The sequence below is a fragment of the Anas acuta genome, chromosome 1 (assembly GCF_963932015.1).
Source record: "Anas acuta chromosome 1, bAnaAcu1.1, whole genome shotgun sequence".
Classification (NCBI taxonomy): domain Eukaryota; kingdom Metazoa; phylum Chordata; class Aves; order Anseriformes; family Anatidae; genus Anas; species Anas acuta.
In genome coordinates this window covers 61,057,363-61,073,019 of record NC_088979.1, presented here as the reverse complement: position 1 = coordinate 61,073,019, position 15,657 = coordinate 61,057,363, and the positions used below count along the sequence as shown (strand labels likewise).

Here is a 15,657-nt window from a genome sequence, read left to right as displayed (position 1 = left end):
TATTAAACCAAAACAGTATGTGGTCGTTCATTTTGCAAACAGTTACTTTACTCACCAATATATCAATGATGAAAGCAAACCTCCCCCACTCCCGAAGGGAAGGGAAGGGAAGGGAAGGGAAGGGAAGGGAAGGGAAGGGAAGGGAAGGGAAGGGAAGGGAAGGGAAGGGAAGGGAAGGGAAGGGAAGGGAAGGGAAGGGAAGGGAAGGGAAGGGAAGGGAAGGGAAGGGAAGGGAAGGGAAGGGAAGGGAAGGGAAGGGAAGGGAAGGGAAGGGAAGGGAAGGGAAGGGAAGGGAAGGGAAGGGAAGGGAAGGGAAGGGAAGGGAAGGGAAGGGAAGGGAAGGAGAGAGAGGAGAGGAAAAAGAAAAAAAAAAAGAAAGAAAGAAAAAAGAAGGAGGAAAGCAAAATTGCCTACTCAGGGTAAATGACACAAACTAGAACAGGAAAAACACATTAATGAATCTTCTTCTAAGAGGTAAACAAAATGCTGGCTCCTTGCCAGGGAGGAATACATCGACATCAAGCAAGGGATCCCAGAAAGCGCATCAAAGCAGCTGATGAAGCCTCTTAGCGCTGCACATGAGGCAGATGCAATCTGAGCAATCACTGTGCCATGCACGCAAGCAGAAGTGATCAACTCGCCTGGCAGCTGCAGGGGCACACGTGGGCCCTCATTCCTGACCATGGGGGCTGCAGGAGGCTACCTCCTCCAGCAGCATCCTCAGAGGGATACACCAAAATACCTCAATGATGCCATTCCTGCCCTTTCAATGGGGAGGGCAGAAAGAATCAGACAACGCTGAGTCTGATGCTTCATGACATTCCCCACTTGCTGCCACTCAGTTGAGAGAGAGCAGCTTGAGCTGAGCCCGGCAGGTGATGCGTCCCATTAGCTCTGCAGGCCCCAGTGGCTGTGGAGGCCAGCATCTGTTTGCACACTGCTCCTGTACCCGCCAATGTAAAGGCAATGGGGTTTCTTGAATAGTGATGCACGCTGCTCTGTTCTTATCTGGAAGGTTTTATTTCTCCCCTTGAAAGGCTCCTGAAGATCCTCAGATGGGAAAGGGAACATGGAAAGTCCGCCTTTTCTCTTGCTCAAGTCAGTCCAGAGCCACCTTGCAGATTAATGCATTAAGACAGTGGTTCAAAAAGAGCTTTGCAGAGCGCTCTCCCTCACTAAGTCTCAGTCACAGGGATTAATGTGGTGATTTAAATGCATGCACTAATAGAGGTAGGCGCACAACCAGCAGTCCCAGTTCTGAGGGAGGAAGATGAAGTCTCTAGTGCCTGGCAAAAGTCAGAGACCTGTCTGAAATTTCTGTTTGCATTCACAGGACAGTAGGTTTTCTCCTTGTCAAGCTTCTGTGCTAAAGGACAAATGAAATAGTCACCTACTCATCAGCAAAATAAAAGCAAACAACCTCCCCAAATCCATGGTAATCTGTACACTGACATCTGTCAAGTTATATTTTACTGCATACACAACTTGAGATTTCTTGTGTACATCACATATAATTAGGCCCCTAGCACAGTATCCACTGATAAAAATCCAGTGCTGCTTCTGCAGAAGATAAGAACTGGAGAGTTTAACTGAATAGCATGGGAGGATACCCACAGAGCAACAACACACCCCATTCACTAAGAAGGTACATAGCTACTTTATCCATAAAGTTGAGGAATATTGCAGTGTGAAACAACAGAATTGCTGGAGCTTCTAATTTGCAGTAGAATGGGCAGTTCAGTGACTGAACAGTCGAAAGGCAAGTCCAAACATAACTGAGGTTCTTCTAACTATGCCTCCTGGATGTTTCTCCTGAACTGTATTTCTGTAAATGAAGAGCAAAGATCACAGATATACCCCAGCGATGGATCCTCCAGGTACATCACATAAGGAATGTGCTTGGTAACCAAGAAGACTGCAGGTTTGCAAACTGAACATTATGGTGTCCTGAATTTCTTTGCACTGCACTTTTTCTGTTTTTGAAGGCATTGGACTACAGCTGCTCAATTAGAAATCTCATTGTCTTTCTTAATTTAGAACAGGGAAATCATGGGGTTTCTTACCTTCACAGAAATACAAAATCAATAAAGTAATTAAATGTTTATATTATAAAAGTATTTCCTTTGAAATAGTAGAGCCATTATTTGATAAAAATAATATAGAATCCAGCACTGGTGTATTAATCACACTGCATTGAAGGCAGAGAAGAAAAACATTCCTCTTTTGTCATGTCTATTGCTAAGAAAAGACTCCTCTCAAAGTAGAAACACTTCAATATTTGTTCTACAGATAAATAAGATGAAATCTTAACCTTTACTCTTCTGAAATCCTTAGAGAAACATTCAGTTATCTGCATCTGAAATTAATATTGGATTGCTTTATTGATTCATTGGCTAACGATACAGACTGGCCCTGGAAATTCCTCTCTGCTTGCATTGACACATTGAGCAGGAACAAAAAAAAAAGTCATTTAAAAGCAGTTTAGCCTTGAGAAAATGGACAGTCATTGTGGGGTTTGGCAGTCTAGCAAAAAAAAAAAAAAAAAAAAAAGTTCTTGTATACCACTTAAGAATCAAGATACTTGTATAGAACAACTTGATAGACATGATAAATAACTGACTACAATTACACTACTTGAGGTGCTGCTCAAGGGCAAGACAAACATAGAAAAGCCTTCACAGGACATAAGGTTTAAAAAAAATATATCAAAAACACGTAAATAACCTCTCACCTCTGAGTCAGAGTTTCACATACAGTAAATCACCATGAAAGCAATGGTGGCATACTCCTAATCTGCGGTCACCCAGACCATGGCCCCGGGGTTTATCTTTGTGCAACAGCTTGTAATATTTAGCCTGAAAATTGGCAGCACTAAAAGGACAATGGGTGGGTATTGGGTATGTTGTAGGCGACCCGGGTGATCCTACTACGGGTGAGCTCAGTGCAAATTTATTTCCCAGCCTTAGTGTTTAAACTCTGATCCCATGGCAAGTGCAAGGTAATCTGAGGTAATCACTGCTCCACAGGGAAGGGGTAAACACCTCACAGCTATCATGGGTAAGATTAAGTAAAATGGTAAATATGGTGGTACAGTTGCTGTATCACTTATTCCTTCCTCCCTTTATCTCCGTAGTTTGTTTAAGTATATCCACATTCATTTGAACCATGACAGGTTCATGTAGGTTTATCATGCAGCTGAAGTAACGACGTAATACACCGTCTCACACTTTCCAGTCCTTTTGCAGGATGACAACACTTGTCGGAAAGGTTTAATGAGAACAGGCTGCTTTGTCATGCTGACCAGCTCCAACCCTTATGCCTGAGGAGCGTGGGGAGCCCTGCTCTGCCCCAGAGCATCCTTGGTGTGGCAGTTTTACTCAGCTGGGCAGCAGAGCTCCACCATAGCCACTCTCTCACCCCCCTCCTCAAAGAAAAAGGGGGAGAAAATACGATGAAAAGGGCTCAAGGGTTGAGATAAGGACAGGAAGATCACTCAACAATTACCGCCACGGGCAGAACAGACTCAACGTAGGGAGATTAATAAAATTTATTACCTATTGCTAACGAGCTAGAGCAGTGAGAAACAAAACAAAATTAATTAATTAATTAAAAAATTAATTGATTAAAACACCTTCCTCCCACCATCCTCTCCTACCTCCTTCTGCCGAGTGGCACAGGGGAATGGGTAATGGGGGCTGCGGTCAGTCCCTAACACTTTGTCTCAGTCTCTGCCACTCCTTCATGGTCCCTCTCTGCCCCTGCTCCCCGTGGGGTCCCTCCCATGGGATGCCGTCCTTCCCAAACTGAGCCTGCGGGGGCTGCCCATAGGCAGCAGCTCTGCTCCCACACAGCTCCATACCACGGGGTCCATCCATCCCCCAGGAGCAAACTGCTCCAGCACGGGTCCCCCACGGGTGGCAGCTCCCCCCAGACCCCCTGCTCCTGCGTGGGCTCCTCTCCACGGGCTGCAGCTCCGGCTTGGGGCCTGCTCCTGCGGGGGCTCTCCATGGGCCGCAGCCTCCTCCAGGCCACATCCACCTGCTCCACCGGGGGCTCCTCCACCCATGGGGGGGCTGCAGCGTGGAGATCTGCTCCATGTGGGACCCATGGGCTGCAGGGGGACAGCCTGCTCCACCAGGGGCCTCTCCCTGCACAGGCTGCAGGGGAACTGCTGCTGCCTGCCTGCAGCACCTCCTGCCCTCCTGCTGCGCTCACCTTGGGGGCTGCAGGGCTGCTTCTCACTCCTCTCTCCCAGCTGCTGTTGTGCATCAGTTTTTTTCCCCCTTCCTTAAATCTGCTCTCACAGAGACACAATAAACATAATTTATTCACTCAGCTCTAGCCAGCAACTGGTCCCTTTGGAGACAGCTGAAACTGGCCCGTATCTGATGGGAGGCAGCTCTGGATTCTTCTCAGAAGCTACCCCTGCAGCCCCCTGATACCAAACCTTTGCCATGTAAACCCAATACTCTTGGCAAATGGGAATTGTCAGTCTTCTGTAACAGGCAGGAAGGTACATCTTCCTGGAAATATTGGCATCTCCTGATACAAAAAGATATTGCCTGCAACTGTGAGAGAATTCAATCACAGTGTTGCTCCGTTTTTTGTTGTTGTTTCTGTTTTGTTTTGGATAAAATTATGATGTTACATGAGGAGTTTCATCTGCTGCTGGATAAGAGCACTCTTGAGCAAATGATCTGAGTTTGTATTGAGAGTAACCAGCCTCACCAGTTCCTTTCTCTTCAACACCTGTCTCTAAATCAGGTCAATTGCCAGTAAAAGACTGATGTTACAGGTTTTATTTTATTTCTTTCCAGTAGTAACTGTTCTGCCAACTCGTATCATCATGTGTTGTAGCACTACCTATTTAGACTGTACCTGTGAAGCCCTCACAGGGAACACCTGGGAGACCTTTCCACAGCCATTTAGCATACAGTTTTGTACAAAATGGCATTATGCCTGGGTGAGAGGAAAGTTTTTAAAGGAACTAGGAGTACTGGGACACGACTAATAGACTAATAGTAACTCTTCTGCTTTAGGTCAGACATTTCACACAAAAATATGATGGTTTCAGATGTAGCAAATTCATCCCTTTATACACAGGCTTCATCATTTGATCTAGTATCTTGAATAAGGGTACACTGTAATTCATTCATTTTAAGAAAGTCAGTGTAAAAAATCTAATCTGGGCCTTATTGCTTAAGGAAAAATTTCTAATGTTGGAGTTGTCTAAAGTGGTAGTTCTGGACACTCACCTCCATAATAAAGTTTTACTCAGGCTAATGAATGAATGGGGAAATAATAACTGTACTGTTGGATACACCCACATTTTCAGACAGGATCCCTTCTTAATGAGAAGGAAAACTACTTTTAGAAGCAGCAGCATAAATTTCAAAGGTTGACACAGAATAGTATTTTAATGTTAATTCCTGTCAAATGTGGGAGTTTTACCAGTCCATCTGCAGTGAGCATGATTACAAGTAGAAGAATCCTGTTCCTTTATCTAGATCCAATGTTATTCACATTAATGGATGTTTCAAGGTGTGTCTAATTCCATCCTCTGCCTCCTCCACTTACAATATGTAAACACAGCCTGATGTTTATTTCTTCTACCTTGTGTAAGAGCTAGTATTTTGGCAGTAGGGCTCATCATCTTCTAGACATACCTTCTACATTCACTTTAGCACTTACTGATGTATTTTGTGATTATGTGCATTACTCACTTTCAGCAGGGGGGATGAGAAGATGTGAAGATAACCTGTGAAGAAATACCAAGGATCAAGTAAACATTTCAAAAACTTTTGAAAGCCACACATTCAACATGTGACACAGTATTGCCTAATGATTTGAAAAAAAATGATGAGGCTCATATGTAGCAATGTTATGTGTCATATCCATCCCACAGGCCAGTTATCCCATCCCTGTTTTAAGCAGTATAAAACATATGTTTAGTCTGATATATAAACACATAACAACAACAACAACAACAAAACAACAGGGATCTGTATTTTCAGAAGTGGATGGTGATACTTTCCATCCCTGTTATTTTGGTAGGCTGTTGGGATACTTCAAAGAAGCCTGTTTTCAGGAGTCAGTTCCAACTAAACGTCACAAATTGTACCCTTAAATAAGAAATGCCTATCATCAACTGTAAGTTAAATATTTAGGGTTCCTAGAAAGCCAGTCACCCATTCATTAAGCATAACTTCTGTTTGCATACCCTTTCAGAGACTCCTGTCACCCAGAAAAAGTCAGGCGCAAAGGTGGTTCTCAGTGTATCTTGATGTCTGTGCAAGAGCTAACTGAGGTTCCTGAAGACGGAAAGCTGTCTGGGAATGAGTGAAGAAGTGCTAATACACTGAAAGGTTTGGTAGATTGTTTGCCTCCAAGAGAGCAGGAAGGCTTGCATCTTTGGCCAAGTCTATTCACTTTGTGCTATTCAGTAATGGCTCTTCAAAGAGCAAGAGGCTGAACTGCATTTCCTCACTCACAATAATCACAAATGAGTACAGAATTCATACAGCTGATACCCTGAACCCTTCCTTCTTTCCCATGAACAGAAAAATACAAGTGGAACAGTAGGGACACACATTGAAGAAGGCAGCTTGCTTGATGAGTGTTTGTTATTTAAAGGCTGTTGCAAGGTGATGCTTTTCATAGTACTATCCAGCACAGAAGACACTTTTGGATAGTTGTCTTTCTCCAGAGCTATGTTGTAGACTAAAGCAATTGCTCTTTCTCTTGAAGGGTGTAGGTACTGTAAAATCCACAAGGTTCCCCCATTCTGTCTTCTCTAGCTAAGCCTACAGCTGAGGCAGTCGTGACAGATAACAAGGGACTAAATGTTCTCTCTTGGGCAGCACACACATTATCAGTGATTTATGTCTGCATTCTGTGACTTATATGGACACTCCAGCAGCCACAGGATGATTTTACCGCAGCAACAGACAGCATTGCTCTTTCCATTCGAGCCACTTACAGAGAAAGAACCTGAGCTTGCCACAGCAAGCCAGGGTTTTTGTCCTTTTGAAACAAGGTTGTATTAATATGGTCCTCCAATTATGCCCCAAATGCAAGGTAACCATGAAAATACTAGCCCATTTAGTGGCATATGTTGCCATATATGTTATATATATATATATATATATTATGTTATATATAACATTGAGTGAATTTCATTTCAACTCACTTTAAACATAGTGCATTGAGAGACGATGTCTTCTCTGTGTGATCAACAAGGTGTGTCATTCAGACACTCCTCAGTTTAAATGAAGGAGATCTCAGCTGTGAAAGAGAGATCGGGCTTTTTATCAGTCTACCATCATCCACTGTCACTACAATCCGTGTCGTGAGTCAATGACCATCACATCACCGGGCATTTACATGAATGCAAGGAACAATGAAAAAGAATTGCAAGTTAAGGAACCCTCCTACTGACCAAGAGCAAATTTGGCTACAGTGACCCCATGGCATCCCTGACTGTGCCCCAAAGCACACAAGCCAGCAGATGAAGATACCTGCACAGCGCATTGGGCTCCTATTCACCTTGTACCGGTGTGACTATATGGTATGTATAGGGCAAGCGTGTTCCCTCTAAATAAACTCCCAGAGAGACTCACTTAATCATCTGTTTGGATGAGAACTTTCTAAACTGGAATTAAAAATATAAACTTTGCCTTTATTACACAGATTATTACTAAGAAAAAAAAATTAAAATGGTTTCATGAATTTTCAAGTGTTGTATGTGTTAAAAGACAGTAAGCATGCGCAGAGCAGTAAGATTTACTCAGAGAATGTTTTTCACTTTAAAAGAGAAAAAATGATTATTATATAAACAACCTCCCCGCCTCCCCAAAAACAACAACAACAAAAACAACACTCCTAGAGAAAAGGCACACAAATACTTTACTTCTTTCATAAATAATGTATTTTATTGCATATGGCTATTAAGGAGAGCATCCATGATCAATACAGACTAAATACAATACACTACTCTAGTTCCATTTATTCTGGTCTCCAGCAGCATCACATTTATCCTTATATACAGCGTGTACATTGGAAGACACAGCAAGATAAGTTAAGTCTCTTGTCATATCACAATAGCAAGAAATATATTTAACATCTTGATATCCAGAAACAATACGTACCCAAAAAGAAAACACTGCTTAATAACTGTTAAGGTTATATAGCAAAAAATATTTTAAATTTAAGGTAAGTCAGGCAAAATGTACAAAGACCCAATATACATTGTGAAGTTTTAGCAAACATAACATTTATACATTTTGGTTCCATTCTGTAAACTAAATTAAGAATGTAAGTATTGCATATGCCTTTGCGAAATATACAGGATAGAGAAGAATTGACTATATTGTCAAGTTTTTGTTTTGAAGTTGCTGTATGCGTTTTAGCCATTTATTTTAGTGGCATGAGTTCCTAATCAGTACAGAGGGCTCCTTCAAAATAGAAGTTCAAAATTTTGTATTCAGCAGGTACCACGCTCAGTGCTATAGGGAGGTTCAGACAGAAAATGTCAACAATGGTATTTGCTTTTTCAGTTCCAGAATTGAACAAGCAGCATTTTAGCGTGTTTTCGAACCATTTATAGTATTATTATTATTGGAAAAAAAAACAAACACAATTCAGATAGATTAGATATTTAAATTGATTTTAGATCTAATATTGTATTAACCTATGCATTGCTGTGATTTAAGACCCCCAAAATTACACTGAAAAATAAACGTGTTTCAAGGGGTAGGGAAGGAATTAGTTTACATTCATCTTTGTCTTGTAATACAATCCTCAGTTCTAAAAATTCAGCATGTAAGCAGGAAGATCACACTGTCATTCATTTGTAAGACATCGACTCTCGTCTTCCTCAGAAAAAAAAAATCCAAAATGATAATGCATTGTTAATAGTGATGTACAGGTCCCACCTAGCACAATGATTTTCAGAAAAATAAGTCTCACATAACTCAAATAACTTAGTAATACTTACATGTCTATCAGAGCAGGCACTGGGGAGGTACCATTAAAACGTATATGAACTCTTCAACAAATTTATCAAAGGAGAAACAAGGTGGCATGACATTCTGCTAGTCTGGAGCATCAGCTGTGTATGACTTGTGACCACAGCCGCCACGTCACTTGTATTTTCAGACTGCTTGAAACGTGATGCACAAGTAGTCTTGAAAATAACTCTGGATAAGCGACTGTAATGTTTCTTCTTTCCCTGTAATAATGCCTGTAAGCTGCAGTGATGCTTTTCTGGTAGAAGGCAAATATTAGGACTTCCTAGATGGCAAAATAATACTGTGTTAATATTAGCGCTCGAACCTGTCCGATACCCACTATCAGCCCTGCATTCCTAGCATGCCTACATAGATTTTTGGTTACAAGAAACGCAGCTAAGAACAGGGTTAAACTGACAAAAGTGAGCTTGTAGATAGGAGAAAAGGCTTTTGCAATCTGAAGTACCTACATCAACACCTACATAGAGAGGATTAAACAAGTTGTCAAAGGTAAAGAGAGATACCCCCAATACGGTTTGATGTTTTTAACTCAATGTCACTTCAGTTACACATTTTTATTTTTCAACTACTCTAAATCCTCCGTCCAAGTCCGATCCACAGAGTTTCATCCCGTCTTAGACTTTCCAGTGCCCTCACCAGGCTCCGTCTGAGAAGCAAGCTCTGCAGCTGGCGGTGGAGAAGCAGGCAGCAGCTGTATGCGTTACAAGTTCAGTAAGGCTGGCGACCGCTCTTGAGAGAGACTCAGCATAGAGATAAAGGAGGTCCTGTCGTACACCAAACACCGCAAATCCGGCTTTACTTTGAACTGAGGTAGGTAGTACTGTGATAGGCTTGAAATTATGCCAGTAAATACCAGATCTGACTGCTTCAGCAGGTGCCACAGAATCCCCTAATATGCCAAAGGATAAACACAGTTTGTCTTTGCAGAAAAAGGAAATGAAGGCATTGGCCATTAGTTAAAGAGGCTGGCAGAAAAGTTCCTACTGCCTAAAGAACATCTCCAACTCCTGCCAAAACAGCAGCAAAATGATAGTGTAGATGCCATTGACAGGACGTGAGTTGGGCAGGTTGCTTTCCCTTCCTCGCTGATCCGCTGTACGGTTTAGTCCACAACAGTTCGAAAGTTAAGTAACCGTCCAGACCAACAATGACAACAACAAAAAGTAAACCTTAAGCAGCTTCAGTTAAAAAACAAACAACAACAACAAAACAAAACGAAACAAAAAACCATGTATGCTGAGCAGCTTCTTTGAATGTTGTACTCTGTTGTTTGAGGTCATGGTGATAAAACTAACTCCTTCACTCTGAAAAGAAAAACGAAAGAGAGTCAATAACAGCTGCAACAAAAATCATATTGATGATTAATACAACACAAAATACTATATAGAGATCATTCAGAAGGGGGTTTCATGGAAAATAAGGGTACGTAATAACTGCTTTTCTATTTGCGTACATCGTAAGGCATTGTGGAGGCAACAAAAGGAGCTCTTTCCAATCCCATACGATGTTCCTTGTGTAGGACTTCCAGCAAAACACAGGAGGCAGTACTGGCTAGAAAACACGCCATGAAATCCCCCCAGTGGAAGCTGTGACCCTCACTGTTTTGTTTCAGTAGTAAGAAAAATGTGTTGCAGAAAGTAGGTACAAATTCAAGTGTTTTTTTTTTTTTTTAATTGTCTGGTTGTTATCAAAAGCTGTCCAGTTCCAGACATTAAAAACAAGAGTTTCTTGAGACTGTTTTAACTTTAGGGAAAGAGTCTTCCAAAAAAGTAAGAAAGGCCCTTGTCCTAATTTAGTTGTTTGATTTACTATTATTCTGTAAGTAAAAGAAAATGAATTTGTCGGCAAACGGATGGAACCTTCTTCAGATTACTGCCTACAGGGCTGCTTTAAACATTGAAAGTGAATTACGCAGTAACATAGAAAGAAACTGATTATGAAGTGACCCATCCTATTTTAAAGAACCCAGTGACTCCTCTCTTTTTTTACTGCAAAGAATGAATGGATAAGATATGCCACCGCCATAAATAGATGTCACGTTGATTAACTCACAACATTAAGGTCATTCGTTAACATGGTCATTAAAAATCAAATTTCCTCAATTTGTTGTTTATTGATAGTTTTCCAGTTTGCTAAGATTTTTATAAAGCAGCAATGTAAAAACAGTAGTGATCAAAACACCAAGACTGTAAATTTTATATGAAAGAACACTGACACCTCATTTTGAAAGGTGCTAAGTGGTATAGCCCGATACAATCCCAGGCTGCAACACTAAATTCCTCTAAGTACTATTAATGTTATCTAGTCTATCTTGTTGTTTAAAGCAATTTCGTTGTTGTATGTTGCTGTACCCAAGTTTACAAGTTAGATGAAAACTCTAGCTTGAAGACATATGTCAAAAGTTGTTTTTTTAGAAGCTGAAGCTTCTGGGATTTTCACTCTGGGAACTAACATTGTTACCTAGAAAAGCCTTAGTCCTTCAATTTCGACTGTATGTATAGAGTCAGTATTTGCTTTGGGACCACTATGAATTATATATGACCCCTGGATGTCAAAGTGCTTATCTGTGCAAGTTTCACTCCACACGAGCTTCTAATAAGCCAATACAAAAGCTTTTCTTCAAGTCTATACAAAAAACACAGGTTGACATATCTTGGCACATATGTGAGAATTACTAAATTGCTATTGAATCGCTCAGAGCTAAGGTTTACTTAAGGAATAAGTACTGTCGAAGTCAATCGGAGCTGCTGTATGATCAGTTACTTAGGATGTTACTTAGGATTTAGTTTACTGACACAGCCTGAGATGAATTAATAGCTTGCCAAGACCAAAAAGAAAGTATCTCATTGCCCGCAACCACTGCCATTTATTTGGTACCACTTTTCTGATCTGACACTAAGTCAATTCTAGCCATTCAAACTTCAGAAGAAGAGCTTTTTTTTTTTTTTTTTTTAACCCATCCCCAAACTAATAACCTGAATTGACTTATGATACAATTAAGGAAGCCCCAAAGTTGCTAGTGGGACAGAATTAGAAGTAGTACTCAGATACATAGGATGAAATAGGAGCTCAGGGAGTACGAGGGAAGCTGATGTGGAAAGAGGACATGGAAAGCCTGGAAGAACAGCAAGGTTTGTCATTTTTGCTCGTTGTGAGCTGTAAATACAGCTGCTACAGATACTGAAGATCTCATAAAATGAAACCATATCCTAGAGGGTTTTGTAAACTTCGAATCTGGAGTTGGGAACCAAAAGAAAGTAACTGGCCTGGCAGTCCTCATCTATTCCAGCGAGACTATGAAGGAGAACAAGGGCAGCATGGGTGGCTCTCAGGAGGGAGCAGAGATCCCTTGTTTGAGGAAGAGTTGCCTAGCAATCCTCTTTGTTCTGACTTTTATTCGGGGAAGCAGGATGCATGCACATCACAGAATCATTTAGGTTGGAAAAAACCTCTAAGACCATCTGGTCAAACCTTTAAATGTAGGCATACATGTAAGCGCTTAAAGATATGCACTGATTCTGTGCAATTGCTTTCCTTCTCCAAATGGAAACCAACACAACAGCTAAGTTTAGGTTACCATTGCATCAGAGCGATAGCTACAGCCCAATATACATATATATATATATATATATATTTTTTTTAATAATAAATTTAAAAATTATTTATTCAGATAGGGAAATCAGAGAAGGAGACTTTTGTACCTGCAAAGACAGCAGGCAAAAATGTTTTGAGAAGTATGTCTGCCTAGGGTGGCCACCGGGAAGGATTGATCGTTAGCTACTGAGTAAATCTTTGATTGCTCTCAATTGCTCTTGCAGTACAACAGGTGCTTTCCAGCCAGAATTCAATTGGAGCAGGTGGGGTGGTCTCTGCTAGAGCACTCCCAAACGTGGTTCACGGGGCTTTACATGGATATTTACATCAATATCACTATCATTATTGCTAATATTGATTTATTTTACTTCATCCATTAATATATTCTACTTATTTCAAGTCCCAGGTCAACGTTGCTCTTAAAGTCATCTATCATGCAAGCCAAACCAGTGTGCATCACCTTTACCCTGGGACTAAGCAGAATTCCCAAATGACATGAATATATTATTTGATAACCTTATTCCCCCTGGGTACACAGAAATCACAATACAAAGAGCAGCACTGTTTCAGTGCTGAAGTTCCCTCTTGGTTTTGAGTTTTCTCACAAAAAACCTCCATGCTAGCTGCTGGGTTTCCACAACTACCTCATGTCAGCTGATTACACCAGTGCTTCCTGGGGAATAAATCAGATAACAAACACACACAAAAATTGCTCGAAAGTGACCAAATGCTCAATGATTTGCTAAATACACTGTGAAGAGAATACAGTGGTTAATCAATTAAAGATCTCATCTTCTTATTAATTTTCAAAGTCAGTAACCGATTAGCAAAATTTTTCTTAATCCCTAAAAATAATTCTCTTTTGCTAACAAGCACAAAAGACAGAAACCGCTACTCGTGTGGCTCGTGGCACAACACGGTGCTGGTTATTCATCACCAGTCAATTTATTCAAGTGGCAGGGCGACCGTCAGAGCGGATAAAGCACGGGGCTGAGAGCCCCCAGCGCTGCTGCGGGCTTGTGCCCTGACTCCAGGCAAATGGCTCCCTGGCTTTGTCCCTTTGTCTCCCCTCCCCACATTGCCTGCCAAATCAATTAAGGCTCTGATCCTGCTAACTAACTTTTCCTGGAAGAGCAATCCTATTGATATAACTGAATCCCAAGGTTAACAACGGGGACGTTTGCAGGCTTCGGGCCAAGCACAGCCCAAGGACCTGGATCCCACCTGCAAAATAAATGGCAGGAGCCAAATCCTGACCTAGCTGTGACTCTCATTAAGCAATTTAAGGAGCAATATACTTAATAAAAAGCACAGAGGTAACCCTGCTAAAGATAACACAGCTCGTGTGTTTAGCTGTGGGTCTCCACCAGTAATTCCAGGGAATTCAGTGAGAATGCTCCTACCAAATAAAGCAGAGCTTGGCCATCGTCACAAGGAAACATTTCCATTGGAGCTTAAACATTTGCCTTAACAGCACTTCACAGGAAAACACAAAGTAGTACGCTCTATCAATTTACGAAGTCCAAGAATAATAGTGATTCAAAGTGAAATGTCTCCAGATTTGATGTGAAAAACAAGTTAAACCATGAAATTAAAAAGCCACGTTAAAAGTACTTTTTTTTTTAAAACAAGTCATGGTTGATCATATTTGGAGACATGCTGCCCCAAGTAACTACCCCCTTTTGGTATGAAAGTCCGCTAAGGAACAGTACATGATGTTATTTGGATATGCTTTTGTTGTTTTGTGTGTTTAGAAGAGCGAGCATTGGGTCAGTACTGATTATTCATGACTGATAACGAGAACTACTGAATTTCTTTCAGGTAGTAAAGCAAGGATGCTGTGGTCAAAGTCATCTCTATTAACATGAGCTTTGTAGTACTCCTCTCTCTTCAGTCAAACAGTTAAAAATCGTAACACTTTGAATTGCATTATGATAAACATGGAGAAATATTATCTTCTAAGGTGGGAAACAAAACACTAGGTTGCCTGGAAAAAGATGCTACATGTCAGCAGTTGCGAATACTGTTTGTTTCCCCTAGCATACACACAAAAGGCTGACATGTTCATCTGATCTACGGACAAATCCCCACAATTAATTTATTGAGTGTCAACTTTTATCCAAAGGTACTAATAAAATCAAAGGCATCTGTATTTGATGCCATCTATTTACATGGATAGCAAATATTTTACCTGCAATCTTTCACTAGCAGATGAGTCCAGAGTTGAAGTGCAGATGACAATGGGTGCTACGCTTAGTTGATTTCAGAATTTGATGTAATTTGTGTTTCATATCATTTTGTCAAGGTTTTTATAGATTTTGTAATATGAATAACTAAAACATTAAAATGCAATTATGTGGAAAATAAAGGATTAAACTTACAAATGCCATTATAATGAATTTATAGCTAAAGTGCTGGTCCAGAAACACATTTCCCATATAAATTATAATAAAAATAGGCACTTCAAATTTAAAATGAAGAAACTAGACACGCTCATTTTTCCAGGATTAATTTAATACATTAGCAATCATACCTCTTAATTTCAGAGCTACAGCCACTGTACACTATTAAACAAGTTTGTATAGATGTGATTTAATCCCATGATTAGGGAAAAAAAAATAGACAAAAAACTCAACATAGTACTATCTGAAATTTGTCCAATTACCCTTCTCTTGCTGTATAGCAAGTTGGCTGTTTAAAAATGTTAAATGGAATTAAGCAAAAATCAAGCTTCTTTCTCTTAGCAGGCAAAAAAAGAAAAAAAGATGTCTAGTCCTTTTGGCCTTCCACTGGGAGTTTGTAAGAGGGACAGAAACACATACAAAGAAGCAGATGTGGCAACTATATAGGAAATGTGCTACTGAAAAGATTAGTCTATGGCGGGCAGCCAAAGAGCCACTCTGCAGTTCACAAGTAGAGGATTTAGCCATCATGGAAAAAGGAGTCATCTTCTTGGTTGATGGCCATTACCATGCAACTGTAATTGCCTCCCACCTTACAAACCATCAAATCATTCCTTTAGCATCGTGGATGC

General features: G+C 40.7%; 1 protein-coding gene across 1 annotated transcript in view; it reads right to left on the bottom strand.

Annotated features, from left to right (window-relative positions):
- Positions 1 to 7,904: 7,904 nt before the first annotated feature.
- Positions 7,905 to 15,657, bottom strand: part of IRS2 (insulin receptor substrate 2) — a 30,896-nt gene continuing 23,143 nt past the window's right edge. The window contains exon 2 of the mRNA XM_068678625.1: positions 7,905 to 10,333. Within this exon, the coding sequence (XP_068534726.1) occupies positions 10,329 to 10,333 (5 nt within the window). The 3' untranslated portion in view covers positions 7,905 to 10,328. The remainder of the gene's footprint in view (positions 10,334 to 15,657) is intronic.